Source organism: Thermobia domestica, chromosome 8 (assembly GCF_964235325.1).
Source record: "Thermobia domestica chromosome 8, izTheDome1.hap1.1, whole genome shotgun sequence".
NCBI classification, from domain to species: domain Eukaryota; kingdom Metazoa; phylum Arthropoda; class Insecta; order Zygentoma; family Lepismatidae; genus Thermobia; species Thermobia domestica.
This window is the reverse complement of record NC_137461.1, coordinates 43132418-43150111: the sequence shown is the minus strand read 5'-3', so window position 1 is coordinate 43150111 and position 17694 is coordinate 43132418. Positions and strand designations below refer to the sequence as shown.

The 17694-nt window shown below is 35.2% G+C and overlaps 1 protein-coding gene across 1 annotated transcript; it reads right to left on the bottom strand.

Annotated features, from left to right (window-relative positions):
* Window positions 1-1253: 1253 nt before the first annotated feature.
* Window positions 1254-15427, bottom strand: LOC145692110 (odorant receptor coreceptor-like). Its single transcript, XM_081767404.1, has 5 exons — window positions 15304-15427; window positions 12014-12554; window positions 7328-7427; window positions 2374-2475; window positions 1254-1397 (listed from the first exon to the last, which is right to left on the bottom strand). Exons 1-5 carry the CDS (start codon window positions 15425-15427, stop codon window positions 1254-1256), a joined length of 1011 nt encoding a protein of 336 aa, XP_081623530.1.
* Window positions 15428-17694: the final 2267 nt, after the last annotated feature.

Sequence of the window (17694 nt, the reverse complement as noted above, 5' to 3'; positions counted from 1 at the left end):
CAGCAACGAGATTGGTTTATTTGAAATTTAAAATAATAAAGGTTTAATTTTAGTCTTCCCAAGAAAGATGTGAACTATAAATTTAGTTACGAGAAGGGTGGGAAGTGAAACGGAAATGGATTGAAATATAATTTTTACCTTTACAATTTAAGACTCAAATATTCATTCACTAGTCGGATCTAGTAACTCAGGGCTTTTACGCATATTGTAAGTCATCTTTTGACAAGAATGCAATAACTACAAGGAAAATACAGTAGCTGTATTTTGAAAGTAGATTTTTCAAGGATATATTTACGGATCCTCGATTTATACTAGAATACGGAACGCAAGAGTAGTTTGCTCCTCCTGGCCTTACTTTGGATTTGGGTTTCAATGTGTTAATGCCCAATTATAATTTGTTTGATGTGGGACATGGATAATATGTAAATGCTACTGAAAAATTTCAAACGTCGTGTGTTATCGTACAGAAATTAGATTACATTGAATAAAACTTAATATTATTATTTACAAATATATATATGCGGTGCTTTCAGAGTGAAATAATTTAGATTAACTCTTACGTGGAAATTTATTTTATGTCTATAACAGCAATCATTAAATAGTTAAATAGTTATAGTTATATTAAATAGCTATATTATATTATATTAGTTATATTATATTATATTCTTAAACGTCAGTTTTCGTCTAATTTAGTCCAGAGTGTAAATGTTATATGTTATCCTTTCAAAGCTCATTTCATTATCATCAAGACACATCACAAAGTCCTCTTTAGATTCAATCAAACATTAAGAAAGATCATTCCTTCATAATCCATGATTCTTCCTTTTAATCTTTTAGTACACCTGCTTGCGAGAAAGTAATAATTTAAATTTAAACTTACCAGAAAGGGTAGGGAAAATCAGCGTAACAAAGTGAGATGTTCTATACGCCAACCGATAAAGCACTTTATAACTCACTTAGAAACACTCTTAATTTCACCCCATTCGATTTCATTCTTAAGTTATATGAAAGCTTCTACTTTGTCTTATTTTTTATAATTCTTCTAAAACATCAGTTACCATTTTGGTAATTGTTGTTTTGTGTTACTTTCGATAGTGAAATTAGAAGAAAACAATGTAAAAGATTTACGGGAAGAACGTTTTAGGATTGGTCAGAGAAAATTAGAAGATTCCAATGACTGAATTAGATTAAAGTAGATTTTGAGTTTAGAGTCCTTTTCAGGGGCGAAGCTACATAAGACGTGAACCTATACGTTAACGAACGACGTGAGATTCTTCGGGAATTGAACCTGGGTCTCCTATCTCAAAGGCACGTACACTACCCACGTAGCAACGAGCGAACTCTCCATCGACTGAAACATAGTCAATACTGACTGAAGACTGAAAATCGCTGATATACTGATTGAAGGGTCGGGAATAAATGATGTTCTATTTAATACATGGTATTTGTCAGATTTCATCATGACGCACAAAAAGTGAGGTCACTGTAGAAAGCTTAAGTCGTCAAGGAAAAGCTCTATGTTGAAATCTGTAGTACCGGATTACAACCTGTTAGAAGATGAATCCAAGCGTGGAAAGTCGAATGATTCGCGCAAGAGCTCTGAAGAGAAAAGCATAAAAATTATTTCTTGATCTTCTTTGTATCCTTTGTGATGAGTGGAAAACAAAGAAATATATCATGAAGCAATTTTCTATTGGTATCCGTAAAACGAAGTAAAAAAAATACTTATATAGCTAAAATGCTACCAAAATGTCTTGAGTCGTGGCAAAAATGTGAACTAAAGCTTACACCCGCTACACACCTACGCGTTGAGCCAATAAGGGTTCAGCTGTTGCTAAGCGAGAGAGCCTTAGCGAAAGGGAGTGGAATTCCTTCAGCCAATAACAGCGCTTGGAAGGGAAGACTAGATGTCAAGTCAATGCGGTATATCCATAGAATGCAAAACATAAATTTATTTAGAACTACATATGATTTGATTTACACATGAAACAATGACGCATTCTTCGAATACGGTACCTAGGTACATGATCCAGTAGTTGTGTAGCTAAAAACGATTTACTTTGGGAGAAATATGAAAAATAATGCACATAAGAAGCTTCAATATAATTTAGGATTTGAATAAAATGGGGTGAAGTTGAAAATAATTCTAATTAGATAATAATGTCATCTATTGAATGACATCTTAGAATGATTCATTCCGTTGTCCTAATTATCCTGACCCTTCCTGGTTAGTTAATGATTCTAACTTCCAATATCACGTTTGTCTCTTCTGGTTAGTTCTGAAATCTGAGTTAAACTCCAAATAATAATTTAACAAAAAATATAAATAAGTTCGTCTGTAATTAAGAAAACAATACTATATCACACTCTTACCTCGTCACAGATCTTCTGTCCATAATAACAAACGATAAAAAGTTCTGGTATTAAGAAGGTCATAAACGCTACGAAGAATGTAACGGCTGATTTATCATCATACTAGAAGATATAACAAGTATAAAATAGAATAATAAAAGCAAGTAAGAAAGCTTATACTATGAAGGCCATAAACACAATGAAAAATATAAAAACTTATTTATCATCATACTAGAAGGTATGAAGAATAAAACTACAGATTAACAAACTATAAGAAATCTATATTAAGAAGGCTATAAAAGCTACATAAAAGATACAAGAAATACAACAGTTGACTATAATAAAAATAACATAATAACAAATAATAAAAGATTCTGGGGTTAAGGTCATCAATGAAGAGATTAATTACTACCGTATGAGAAGGTATAAAGAAGAGAAGAAACTTCTTGTAGCATTGTAGACAAAGGAACACTTCCTTCTTCCCTGTACAGTATGTAACCACTATTTAGTCAAAGGAAGGGGAAATTGTGTAAGAATTTCAAATGGAGATTTTATAGTTTGACAAAATATTTAAAGAGTAGGTCCATGTAATTAAAGCTTACTCTCTAAGACAGTACTATTATTATTCAGGAGTTTATATCGAGTTTATTTGCTCAGATACAACTATGTGCGCCAAGCCAAGACCAAGGTTCCACCATTGAAATTTGAAAGAGCATCACTTACGTTGTTCCAAGCAATTTGAAGGATGCAGAGTTAGGCATCGTGAAGTCACATTAATCATACATAGCTTGCGTTTGAAAGCCATCAGACCAGCAATAACACCTCACCATCTATCCTCACGTCATCGAAGAAACATTAAAGACCAGAGCAGTCAAACAGATATAGTGCTTTGATTGATCCCAATTCAATTATCCCAGTTCTATCTTCCACCCACTCTAGTCTGTTTCTTCATTTTGTTCGTGTTGAGTCATGTTTATCAACTCCTAAGTATAACTGATAAATGTACTTCATTTTAGTTGCATGAGAAAGATGTGTAAGCTATTCATCCCATCTCATCCCCTCATTTTAGGATCTATCCGTGAACTGTATCTGTTGATATCTTCTCTCTCTAATGTATTTCATCTAGTCTTACATAAAAGGTTTATACGAGCAAATATTATTTGTGCAACATCAAGTGACGGATTGGCGTAGGAGTAAGTGGTTACTGCATTCGATTTCCATCCAGTATGCCTGGGTTCGAATCATGGCAGATCGAAATTTTTATCGTCCTTCAATTTCAATACTGTTCATATTCAGTGTGATAATCAAGATGTCCTGTGGTAAAAGAAAGACATACGAGAATGGCGTGAACTTGGAATAGGTGAATGAATGGAGATAAAAATGTAGAAACTTATTTCCTTCAATTGTTCTTGATTAGATGTTTTCAGTTCATTCAACCATTTTCTAACTCATGTATAGTCAGTGTTTTGTCATTTTTCTCTCAAGCTGTATGTAATGAAATATTACATTAAACACACAACGAGTTATAATGTGATTGATATATGGCGTTCATTGGACAACGAGCTTCAAACAATAGGGATTAATCTTAGAATGGATAAATGGTTCAAGCATCATCAGCTGTACAGCATAAGGATCTGATTTAGGGAAGGGTGCAGAACATTTCGTCAACAAGAAGTGTTACTAGTAGTAAGTTGGTTTGGAAGTCATATAATTCACTGCGGGATTTTTTATATCTTGGGTAGTTATTCATACCTTGTTTGTCGCTGATGTATATGTCCCAAACCGCGTTGTAGGCACTCATGGAAATAAACATGTTAGTCACGGCTGTGCAAACAAATATATATTAATCAAGGAATAGAACTTCTTGTCAATCATTTGAAGAATACCATTATTAGTGGACAGTTCGCGTGATGGTAGGAAGTTAGTACACAAAGGCTACATGTACGTGTTTTAGTAACAGTGCAGCTATAAGAGCTACTAGCGGTGAGGTTTTAAGTGTGAAAGGAGTAGCACAAAGAACTGACTCCGTTGTTTGAATGAATACACAAAAGCACACGCCGAATACTGAGGCCATCAAAGTGGAGATTTTATATGCTGAGTTAGAAAACATGGTCTTGCAGAAGACCACATGGCAAATCATCAGGTCATGTATTGAAGCTGAAGATGTAGCAATGACTTCACGTTTGCTGAGACGAAGTTTTGAAAAAGGATCATGCAAAGAAAGAGTCAGGAAACATACAAGTAACCAATACTTGCCTTCAAATCTCGCAGAATTGGAAACTCCAGAAAGATATCGACTTATAAATTGAGGGAAATAGTTTCTACTGTGATTCTGGTTGTTGAAGCGAACACCAAGTAATTATTCTTGATACAGATGCAGACGTTGAAATGCTGCGAAATTCGCTACGGTGTTTAGATACGACTTTCAAGATTACACCGCAACACTTTTACCAACTATACAGATTCCACCATGAAATGGCCTGTTATTCATACGCTCTGTATCTTGATGCCCAACAAAACAGAATAAAGCTACAAAGAACTATTATCCAAGGTACTTTATGCCTATTCTTTGATTTTGACTTCTAATTTCAATACATTGTAATAATTAGAAAGAGTCAAAATAAAAAAGAGATTGTTAATAGTAAGAATTTCAAAATGTTAATATGTGAAATTTAAATTATTCATGCATAAACTTATAATATAAAAATATGTATAATGTAATAGATATATATTTAAATTCATACATATATACATAATTTAGAACATAATTTTCATGTATGTTGTATTATTCACCCTATAATTGGCAAGCATTGATAGCATTACTTTTAACATATTTATTTTGCTTGTATGGTTAAACCATGTCTTCCTGATCATAATTTTGTAATTATTAAAGTATTTTTGTACTTTGGTTACAAAATACAGTATGTTTATTTCAAAGCAACATTGCCATAAAATAGGTCTTATGTGTAGCTACTGAACAGCATTGGCCTATTACGATCAAATATCATTCGTTGAAAAAATAAAAAAAGAACTTTCGCGGAACGTAGGAGATAAAGCTTCTACAATACGAAATTGACTGTCCCCTGTTGATGAAGATTAGAAACATCTAAGGAAGCGACCCGTAAATCATGTATATGAATATTGTATGAAAGCAATAATGCCAATTAAATTATCGCTGAAGATATAATTCGTGCGAATAACGCGATAGAATGAGATGTTGCTTGAGAGCAACAGTGTCAAATAAAGGTTTAACAAGCTATATCTTATGCTTCATTCTCTTCCAGTAATATGCGTCAGAATGGTAGCCCAGCAAAAGTCATCCGACACGAAATAGGCAATAATTAAAGCAATCGAACTATATTCCCTGAAGCTCGGATCAGAAATTGCTTTTTCCAATTAGCCCAGTGTGTTTACAGTTCCATTCAGAGGGTTCGGTTACATCAACAATATGCAGATTATACCAATTTGGCCTTAAAATGGTGCATGATCCCTGCTCTGGCATTTGTTCCTATAAGAAATGTTACTGAAACATCTGAAAAATTGTCGGTTATATCGTCTCGGAATTTTCAATCTGTCATGGTATATTTCAAGGACACCTACATAGGTAGAGTAATTCAACGAAACCAGAGGAATGCTTCTAGGTTAGTGCATTTTAAAATTTTTCGATGATATAACCTGCTACCGATGGCATGACAGTGAACCAGATGTGAATGAGTACCCAATCAAAACATTGTTTTCCCGTACCGAATTGTTCAGCGTTGAATTGTCCTATACTTAAGTTGGGTTGCATGTGTCCAGATATTTGACACTAGCGGCAAAAATATTGGATAGAAATGAATCTTATTATGGCAGTTAGTTGCCTATGTACTTCTTATGTAGCTTACTATAAAAGGTCCATAAAACAGAACTTAGAACCTCAGTTTGATGACCTTGAGGATGGATGTGTATTCTGGTTAATCTCAGAATTAAGAAAATTATTATTATCATCATCATCATCATCATAGGTATTCTGCCTTCATTGGCAGGTCACTTGTCGCAGCTGAGAAGCTTCCATGCTCCACGGTCCTCCGCAAACCTTTTCGTCTTCACATATGATCTTTCTGTTTTTATATCATCCATTAATTGTAGTCTCCTTCGCCCCCTCCCTCTCTTTCCCGCCACCATACCCTCTAGGACGTCCCTCATGATACAATCTCTTCTTAGGCAATGTCCCAACCAGTTTCTCTTCCTCTTCCTAATAATATCCAAAAGTGTTCTTTTCTCACCCACCATTTCTAACACCCTCTCATTCGTTTTCCGCTCGACCCAACTAATTTTTTCCATTCTTCTCCACACTCACATTTCGAAGGCTTCCAGTCGATTTTCGTCATCTTTACGTAATGTCTACGTTTCCGCCCCCATATGTTCTCTTTTTGCTGCCAGCAATCTAGGGAAAATAGAGTGGTGGTTTCCCGTTGCCTTCCACTCCACAGTATCCCAACCGTTAAAGTCACTCTGACCACGCCTGGGACTAATGTCCAAGTTGCCGTACCAATCACTATGATTTCCGCCAGCGTGGCTACTGGAGAACTGCTGCCTTCAAATTATTATTATTAAGAATTATATGTATATTTATGTGTTAAATATAATTTCATATACGTTTCTATAGATGTAAATGATCTGGAGTCAAGACATAATAAAAGTTTTACTTATACTTTTTGGTGAAAATACTCTCTTCTTCATTTACTCCTTTATGCATTAACACATGTTTCGATATAGATCAGAAACTATTTTGCATTAGAAACTAATGACAAATAAATATAGAAAGGAATTCTGGAAGGAAATGGACCGTTTCCTACATGTGACATACCGGCAACTCAGAATACTTCAATCATAATGTTGACTGCTGGATTAGACATTGCATATTTGCGTTACAAAGTATTCTTGGTTTCGGAAACCATTTTAATCTAACTAGTTTTAACTTTAATTAGCTTACCTTTGCAGCTCCATATGCAATTAGGCAAAGCACAAATTCATCGACTAGCAGAATAATAAATGCTACCGGAGAGAACGTTTTCTCTATATCTGCCAAAAGCCTAAAAAAGAGACACGAATTTTATAAATACTAAACGTAATTAATAACATGAATCTATGAATATAATCAACTTAAATTAAAATTATGAAAAACTTATAAAAATAAAGGGAACTTTAACTGTTAAAAGTATGTTGTAATGAAATGCTGTAAGTTGTGTATACTATTTTTTTTGTATAAATCTAGTCACTTCTGGTAATTTCTCTTTTAAAAATCAAAATCAATTTTATAGAGTAAAGTTAATGAGATTTTGTGAGAGAATTAGGTAAAACTATCCTGTTATGGCTAAAAGGAAAACTTCTAGAAAGGAAAGGAGAGTAAGAATTATGACTTAACTATTCCTTCGGCCTCGATAGTTTATTATTAAAAGCCAATACTTAATCTAATAATTAAGGTAAGTGCATTACAAAATGATTCTAACTGTAATTGTATTGTGTGGAATACAGTTAAGTCTTTTCCTTCCGGGTCCGAGAGCGTTGCACAATACATATTATTAGAAAGTGCTGTAGGATATGTCTGAGATACTAACCTCGTTGGCGCCAGAAATACATAACATTAGAAGTAGAATCTGTAAAATATTTTTTAAACTAAAATTAAAAAAAAAGTGAGTTCATAAAATTAAAACTCTTTCCCTTCCGGTAGTAGTAGTTAATCCGCACAATGTACACTCATGTACAAAATTATTGTCGCATATCTATAATTATGTTGTTGTAGGAATATAATTTGATAACGAATTCGCCTGGTATTTCTTATGATGTTAGTATGTTAGTATGTGTATAATAAGCAAAGACATGTATGTGGCAAATTTCATGTCAAAAGAGCAGTAAATAAGAAGAATGAAACGAAAATAGACTTTTCCTGTCCATTTAGCAACATGTTGTTTTACTCATTCTAATTTTCGTATTTATAATTTTCCCATGAAATTTACCACAAATATACATTTACCAATTATACACATAGTATCAGTATTAAAAGTACCCTGCAAAATCAAATTATATTTTTACAAGAAGACAGTTATAGATAGGCTATGCGACAATCATTTTGGACATGAGTATACAACAGCGGAACGACATAATATTTTTGATTCTCATCAAGTATTAATAATTAATTATTATATTACTACTATTACTACAGTGAAACAGAGATCCTTCTTCAAAATGACATTAGTTTAAACAGAATACAATCGGCCGAGAATTGGCAAATATTTCTGAAAGTATGAAAACGTCCAACACAGCTACGATCACAAACCAATATTTACCTTCAGTTCTAGTACCTCTACTGACCCTAACTTGTCTTGTCTTAAATGGCCTACCATATCATTTGCCGAGCTAAGTCGTGGCTATATGGATCATGTACTCGTGGGAGATTCGGTTTCTATCCTCGCAGCCCATTTGTTTGAATCTCATGTTAAGGCGTAGGTCTAGTCTCATATAACCTTCCAACTGAAAAGGACAGCAAACTCTAATCCAGCCAAACCTCATCATTTGCTGATTGATTAACTACCTCACGCTCAGCCATGAGCAGAAAAATATATTCTGTATTTGTAACCAGTTCCTATGGAAATGTTTAAAGTTATTAACATGGAAAGGTCGAATATATGTGCAAACATTATAACAAAACAAATGTTGGGTTGGAAGATTTTCTTTTCATGGTAACGAACAGTAAATGTTGCAACCTTTCAAATTGTTCAATGAATTGCTACAAAAAAGCTGGATTCGGCTGGTCATATTTCATAAATTTGTTGTAAGGTTCGACAAATGCTTATATATATATACACTATGTGATCATATGTATCCGGACACCTGGCTGAAAATGACGTACAAGTTCGTGGAACCCTCCGTCGGCACTGTTGGAATTCAATATGATATTGGCCCAACCTTAGCCTTGATGACAGCTTTCACTCTCAAACTTCTCTCGCAGGCATACTCCCAAAGGTGTTCTATAGGATTCAAGTCAGGATTCTGTGCAGGCCAGTTCATTACAGGGATGTTATGGTCTTGTAACCACTCTGTCACAGGCAGTGCAGTATGAACAGGTGCTCGATCGTGTTGAAAGATGCAATCGCCATCCCCGAATTGCTCTTCAACAGTGAGAAGCAAGAAAGTGCTTAAAACGTCAACCTAATAAGAGAAACTTTTGTTTCTGGGAGTGTCCGGATACTTTTGATCACATAGTGTATATATACATAACATATATAGTGTGAAGGTTAAATGGTTAAAGTAGAAATTGATTGAAATAAGTCTAGATAAGATGGTAGTATGGAGTCGAGCGGTTCATCTGCTAAGTCATCGGTGTCTGTTAATGGACACATAAGAACCAAAGTTGTGCTGTCATTGATAAATGGCTCATTAAAAGATAGTTACTTTTGAGTAAATTTTTAGTTTGATCTTAATTTAAATTCACAAGTAAGGGTTGAATGGAAAATAATCCAGGTTACTCATTTACATTGTGATTCAAATGACGATCCGATTATTGTACAGAAAGGCAGTAATGGCAATATCATTCCTGGAAGATGCAGAGTGGCAATTGAGTCTCAAAACATTGGGCAATGAGACTTTTTCATCACTATTAAAGCGAAGGAATGTTAAACGTATGAACATATAGCACAGGTTTTACAGACAAGTCCACAAACCATCATGCTACACCTCTATCATAAAGTGGGAAACATATTGATTTGTTCTCACATGAGTTTAAGAGTGGCGAACTGATGTATATTTTTATTTGTCCTTCCTATCTCTGCAGAGAGAACAATTTCTTAATTATCCTCTAACAAGTGGCGGTAAGTAAACAAAGTTTCACAAGTACAGATGTCAGATGTCATAATTATGAATGCCTCTTAAAAGTATTCCATTGTGCAATTTTGGTGAATTCTATGGATTGGTTGGTCTCGAGTTCAATGTTTTCTTCAACACCAAAGCAATGTGTGACCTGGACCTATAGCTTAATGTGGGATGCAAACTACATGAGCTCCCACCTAGAATGGAATAATCTCCAGTACATAATAATCTCATTCTTTATCAACTCTCATCAGCTTCACGAGCTCTTCTCCACCAAAAGAATACCAGAATATAATCTCGGATAACTCTGACCAAATCAAACTACTGATACTTGCTGGGAAAATGAATGAATAGTTTGTTGTAGGAAAGCTAATTATACATAAATTTTCGAATGCACTTTTTTCATACTCTTATCAATATTTGTAAATGTCGGAAGGAAACTTCAACAATGTCGCAGTTACAATTAATTTATTGATGGACGTTTAAAATTCCAATTGCCATACATACATTTATTATAGCTTAGGTTAGCTTATGTTAACTTATCTTGAAAATGAGGTTAACTACATTCTCTAAGCACCATAACTTATACTAAACGGCGCGGCGTGACAAACATCTTGGCATTTGAAGGCGGTGCTCCAAGTTCCCTTTAAATGCTGCTAGCAAATGAGAGTCCAACGGTATTGCCACGTTTATTTTGTACATATCCACGTCCACGTCTAACCCTTGCCAGCTGATCGCACTGTATTTCCTCTGCTTAGTCATAACCACACCTCTTTACCACTTGGCAACGTCGCGTCAGAGCTTGCGTTTTATTCGTTGAGCTGAATGGCCAAGATGTTTGTCACAGGCTTTAGTATAGTTTACTTAAGTTTAATGAGTTTATCTTCAGTCACAGTTAGTTTAAGTTAGCTTTGTTTTCTTAGCTTTGCTTAGATAACATTAGGTTAGGGAAACTTAGTTAATCTTAGCATCTTTTAGTTTAGCTTCACTTAAATTAAGCTACTTAATATTGGCTTAGGTTATTTAGTTCGTCATAGGTTAGTTAAACTTACCTTAAATTGCCTTACATTACTTGAATTTAGATTTGGTTGCCTTCCTTGATGTTAGTGTAACAAAGTTCAGGGCACGTTAACTCAGACACACTAAGGTTAAACTTAAGCAACATTTAGCCACCTTAAGGAAATTTAGGTTGAATTTAACATAACCTTACTTCATCTTAGCAAACTAAGTTAATCGTAACTAAGTAATACTGTCAGGTGAAGAAAACATAAACGTATTTAGAGTTAGAATTTCATCAGAGAACTCCAATTTATATTGGGTACAATGAGGAGGCTGAGTCATGTAGAACAAAGAAATACCAATAATGGTGGAGAGAGAGAATTGAAAAGCTGAAGACAACAGATAAAAGGAAGAGAAGCCGATAATGATGGAGAGAGATTTGAAAAGCTGAAGACAACAGATAAAAGGAAGAGAAGAAGACCCAATATGAGATAGAAAGACAGAATACAAGATGATTTGAGGAAGAGAGGATGGAGAATAGAGAATACCCAGGACAGAGGACGATTGAAGAAGAGAATTAAAGTTGGGAACGTGAACCTTATACAAACATGGAAAAAGCTGGAGATAAAGAAGTAGTAGTAGTAGTAGAGCATTTCACGTCTCTCTAAAATATTTTCAACAGCCCCAAATTATATTTCTTTTTACTGGATACAGTCTTGCCTGACTACACTCTAAGGTACCTTTCTAACAATCGTGATAGTTCTTTCCAAAACTTCAAATATATACCAGAAATATTGAAACTTCAAATATATACCTTTGAACAGACTGATGAGTTAGAATCCATTGCTCAAGCATTTCCATTATTTCTGGAGGAATAGGTTCATTTGTTTTCTTGCGATTTTCAACATTAAACTTCATTGAATCCCACTGGGAAGACGAAACAATCGCGCTCACGTCTCTATCTACATCACCAGAATCGGTAAGTTCAAGATCTCCCATATTCTCAGTAAGAGATGATTGCTTATCCCCAATAACTTTAGAAATTGTATTCCCTAAAATATCAGACATTCTCTGCAAATGTCGTATTTCTTCCAGTGCTCTTATCAGCACAGAGGAATACACAGCGTCAACCGGAAAGTTTAGCATTGCCAAATGTACCAAACTATACATCTGCATGCCAAATACAATCCAATAACGCGTTGGCGTATTAACTTCAAACGGGTACCAACTATCAAATATTAATGTAATTTCCGGTACTTCTTCTGTCTCTGTTTCGTTGGCAACTTTTTCGTCACTATCACCAGCAGCTTTTTGATCAGAAGTTTCTTCGACATTATACATTTTACCACTAACTGCTACAATTGCAAAGACAGTAAGAATAATTAACATATTCACAGATTTTTTATGTGTTTCAGTCATCACTATCTTCCACGATTTTCTACAATCTTCGTTGTACACATCTTGCAATGTTTTTCTATGAAATATATTCCACAAATTCTTTTCCTTGAAGGCTACTACTGCAACCCGAAAAGCCACTTGCCAGATGTACAGAAAAACTGCGAAATTGAAGATCATTTTAGCAAAATTTTGAGGCGTTACTATCAAACGAATTGTAACAGTGGTCGCGTGGTAGGCCTGCATCGAGAACGAGAATATTGTAATGATCACAAAGACAAATTTGGGTATCTTTGTGTTAGGGTCTCGCAAATACGGAACCCAATGGCCGGAGTAGCGGATAAGGTTCGTAACATATTTGCTAGAGTCTTCAAAGCTATCACCAAATGGTTCCATGATATTATTATACTTTGATATGTGTCACTATCCTTTCCAGGTAGGTTAATTTTGTACGTGCTGTTTCTTGACAAGATAGAAGATATTATATTGTCTTGATAATCGCTTGAATGAAGGAAAATGTAAGTATTCGTCAAACGTGTTGAAGTAATTCGATCCGGCTATTCTTAAATCTATGGAAGATAAAGGAGAAAGGTAGCAAAGCCCAGAAAATATACACACTAGTTCACCGAATCCACTAGTAAGCGTGATTCGTACCTCAGTATTCTAAAAATTATTTAATAAGAAGACTTTTGGAAACCTTCTGCATACTTTATGTATTATACAAGACATTATCTGCTAATTGGTTGTAATTATAGGTGAGTTTACTTTAAGGCTTTTCATTTTGCTTGAAATCTGTATTCTGGTTAATGGAAAATTATAATTCTGTTTTCGATTTTACGTAATAGAAACCTTGCAATTATTGAAATGTTTCGCATATTAAATTGGTTATAGTGGGAAAATGTGTCAATATTATTGTTTCTTCGACAAAACTGTAATAATGAAGCTTTAAATTATCTGTCATCACTTAATGTGTTACATATCTGAAGAGATCCTTACACGCAATCTGTGATTGCTATTAACAGAGGTTTGACGTTCTCTTGTATGCTGATTGTTCGCAAGGTTCTTTTACGTGAGCATGGGTTCCGGGTTAGATGGTTAATGGGGAAAAAATGAAATATTTAGGTTTTGCGTCCCACTCTTATGTCGGTTAGGCTAAAGGAGACGGGAATGATGAAAGATGAGTGAAGTTGTGGAATGGAGAAAGTGGGAGGAAACGGGAGAACCCCGAGAAAACCCATGAGCACGGTGTTTGTCTACCACAAAGTCCACACGGCGCGAGCTGGGATCGAACCAGTGACCCCAAGCAGTGGAGGTGAACGCTCTACCACTCGCCACGGCGCCCCCAATGGTTAATGGGAGTACATACAATTATTTTTACGCAGAATAGTATGGTGGGTCAGTGGTAGATGTGCTTACCTCTGATGCGTGGGGTCTCTTATCCGATTCCCTGCCAAGTAATTTTGTGGTGGACAACATCGTGTCCCGTTTCCTCCCACTTTCTTATTCCACCAAGTATTCTATAATCATTCAATTGCCTTCATCATCGTCTACTTTAGTCTAAAAGGGACGTTAAACGTAGGACGTTAAACCGAAAGAATTCCCTTTTCATCCACCAATGGGAGGGAATTCGAGAGGACTTGCATCAAGTTAGCTGAAACTACTCTAGCAATTCAGAAATTGGCTTCGTATATTATTCTTCATTTATATACTCCTTTTCTTCGTTGGCTCTTGATCCAAAGATTTCTTAAAGAACTTGCGGGACTATGGACGTACACAGCATTTCTTTCGCGGGGCAGGGAGATCTAAATTCTATATTAGGATAAATTGTATTAACAGTTTTAAAATCTCCCCTAAAATCAGAGTAAATTTACTGGAAAATAGGAATTTTGGTGGTGCGAATCACCAGGGTCCAAGCCTTGAGTACGTCTCTGATGGGAAGGAACGTTTTAGTATGTGTTTTGTTGTCAAATAACCATGCAAAGTTCCAAGCAAAATATCTAGGTCCTAGGAAGAGTGGGTAAGCAAAGTTTGTGGGTCCTGACCTTCTCTGCCCCACAAGTTCGATGCCCATGGATTTAAACTTTATCTGTCCACTGTACATTAATACTGACAAACATCCTAAAAATATATGATAGGCTAAGAAAGCAGTGTCTGGTAGAGCTATAAAAAACCTACCCGTGTTATGTAACTTGAAAACTACTGTACTTGAAAACTGGATTTATATATATATATATATATATATATATATATATATATATATATATATATATATATATATATATATATGTGTGTGTGTGTGTGTGTGTGTGTGTGTATGTGTATGTATACAGTCTGTTACAAAATAACTGCACTACCTAAGAAAAATCGATACATTCTGCGAGTTGTTACATATATTATGAAAGATATTAATTAAAATGTTTTCGAATTATTTCTCATACATCGTTTGGTGTTTTATCTACTCCATATATCGAGACAAAAGATTCAAATATAATATATTACATAATAATACGATACAAATAGCCATTATTATATCAAAAAAGTTGGAACATGTTTGTTTTCATGCACTTTGTATGAACGCATGTTAACATCTCATTAATGAACAAGAAATGGATGCTAGTTTTTGAACAGTACTGTTAAGTGTATGAAAGCCATAACTGTGTATATACCCCATTCAGTACTTTTTGCGTTTCCCATGTGCTGCCAACCTACTTGGCATGCTGTGTACGAGAGACTGGCACAAAGATACGTCTAACTCATGGAACCAAGCTTGAACCACAGCTTCAATAAGCTCCTTCCTTGTCTGAAAGCACTTCCCTGACAGCTTGTGGGGCATGATATTCCATAAATTTTCAATAGAATTCATGTCTGTAGAGTTTAGTGGCCAGCATAACCTTTGGATATACATGTCTGAAAGCCACTTCTTAACCACAGCAGCTCTGTGACACGACGCATTATCATCTTTAAAACCCGTAAGTACTATGGACCGTCTCTCAGACCGCTGCGACTTTTCGTATCATTATATTTTCCACAGTCTCACTACTATAAGGCCTGCTATACACCATAAGATAGATCCTAGGAAATCCCTTGCGATTTGTCCTAGAGTCAAAATCTCAACTTGTATGGCATCAGATCGCATGTCATTTCCTGTGTTCTGAACGATCCTATGAGATTTCTCTTGTTTAGAGCATGCTCTATTTCGGAAAGAAAATTCGTAAGATTTCGATTTAAGCGACATCAGGTGAGAGAAAGTGAAACTAAAACAAGTGAAAACAGAACTGATGAGCTATCTTCTGATCGTGCAGGTTTACTTTAGATGTACCACTCGAAATAATTGTTGAAAAATTATAATTTGTCACTGTTTCCTAAATGATTTGCGTTGACCGACATGAACATATCTCACATAGCATATATAAAATTCAATGGGACCATCGAAAGCAATTGTTGATAAACTACAATTCTTATACGATTTGTGTACAAAAGTGGGGTCCGGATGTATAGTATAAAAACTATAGTGCAAAATACGCATACCAAGTAGTGCTAGGTGGCCTCTGGAAAGTACGAAAGTGCGAAATTTGAATGGCACTTATCATGGTATCGTGGTAGTAGCGCTCCACTTGTAAAGATAAATTATAGCTTCTGTAAATTATGCAGAAATACACTGGTGGTGGAAAATAGTAGAATCGGTCATCTTTCATATGCACCCACTTAGGTAAATGTTTCGCAGAAGGGGTCCAGAAGTAGGCGAAACATACAAAATTTACAGGAGAAATGGAAGATGCAAGTACTTAGACCTAACACAACTTAACCAAATTTAACCTAATGAAATTAACTAACTTAAACTAACCTAATATTAATAGAAGTAAGCGAAATTCTATAACTTTTTGAAAATTGTGCTGGACTCATATACTAATATAATCTAACGTAATCTGAACCAACCTAAACTAAACTAATGTGAATACAAACTACCGAAATTGTAACATTTCTTAGAAAATTTTGCTGGACCGTTTCTGCTAAACATTGTCTCTCACCTATTTTATCCGTCGTTAAAACATTTATAATGATTTTATACTAGTAACCCTACAGTTGAAAACATAAAATACAGGTGCATTACTTTGTATTTAATTATGTTGCTTGCAGAAATTTGTTCCTTATAAACATGTCTTTTCAGGCAAAGTATTAAATTTTACTCGTAAATCTCCTAAAATGTGGTGTGCCAAAAGTATACCAGCACCCTTCTGATTTTTATGCTTTTTTCTCTTTTTAGAGGTATCCAATTTAACAATATAGCGCCTGATATTAATATCAGTGGGATGTGCAGTGTGGTTAGCATAGTAATTCTTCAACTTTGTACTTTTATTAAACAGAACTATTTCACAGTGTTGATAAACGTATTCGGTCAGACAGGAAAACTCTTCACGTGTATGGCACTAAAAGGGTAGGATTTCCTATAAGATATGTCATAACATTTTTCCGAAGATAAATCCTAAGATATTTCCTAGGATTGATCTCGTAGTGTATAGCACGCCTAAGTGGATCTTTTCGTCTACCTTCCTGTCTAGCTAATGGTTACGTATTGTGAAGTTCGGTTTATAATTGATCCCCTGTGCGCGGCGCTGGAGGGGTCGCGCGGTCTCACAGACGTCTATAGTAGTTACGTGAGTATTTTGCTGTTCAGTTGTCTTTCGTTATGTACTGATTATTACCAGTTTTGTGTCTTACCGTGTGGCACGTCTTGCACCACACATCAAATAATGAACCAGAGACTGGTAAACCTGAAAGAATCATATTTTATAACATGAGTAAAGGCGGAGTGGATACTCTAGACAAGAAAAACATACAGATTACACATCAAGTCGTCAAACAAGACGATAGCCATTGACAATTTTGTTTATGCTGGTGGATGTTGTGTGTGGTGTCAATGCGTATGTGTTGCATTAAGTCTACGCTAAGTCCGCTGTGATGACAAGACTTGATTTCATGAAACCGTTGGCAAAAGGACTTGTTAGACCTCACATAGAACGTAGATTGTTCATCGGACATCTGCCAAGAGAGCTGAGTTTTTCAATCAAGAGTATACTATATTTTGAAAGTGAGTTTCCC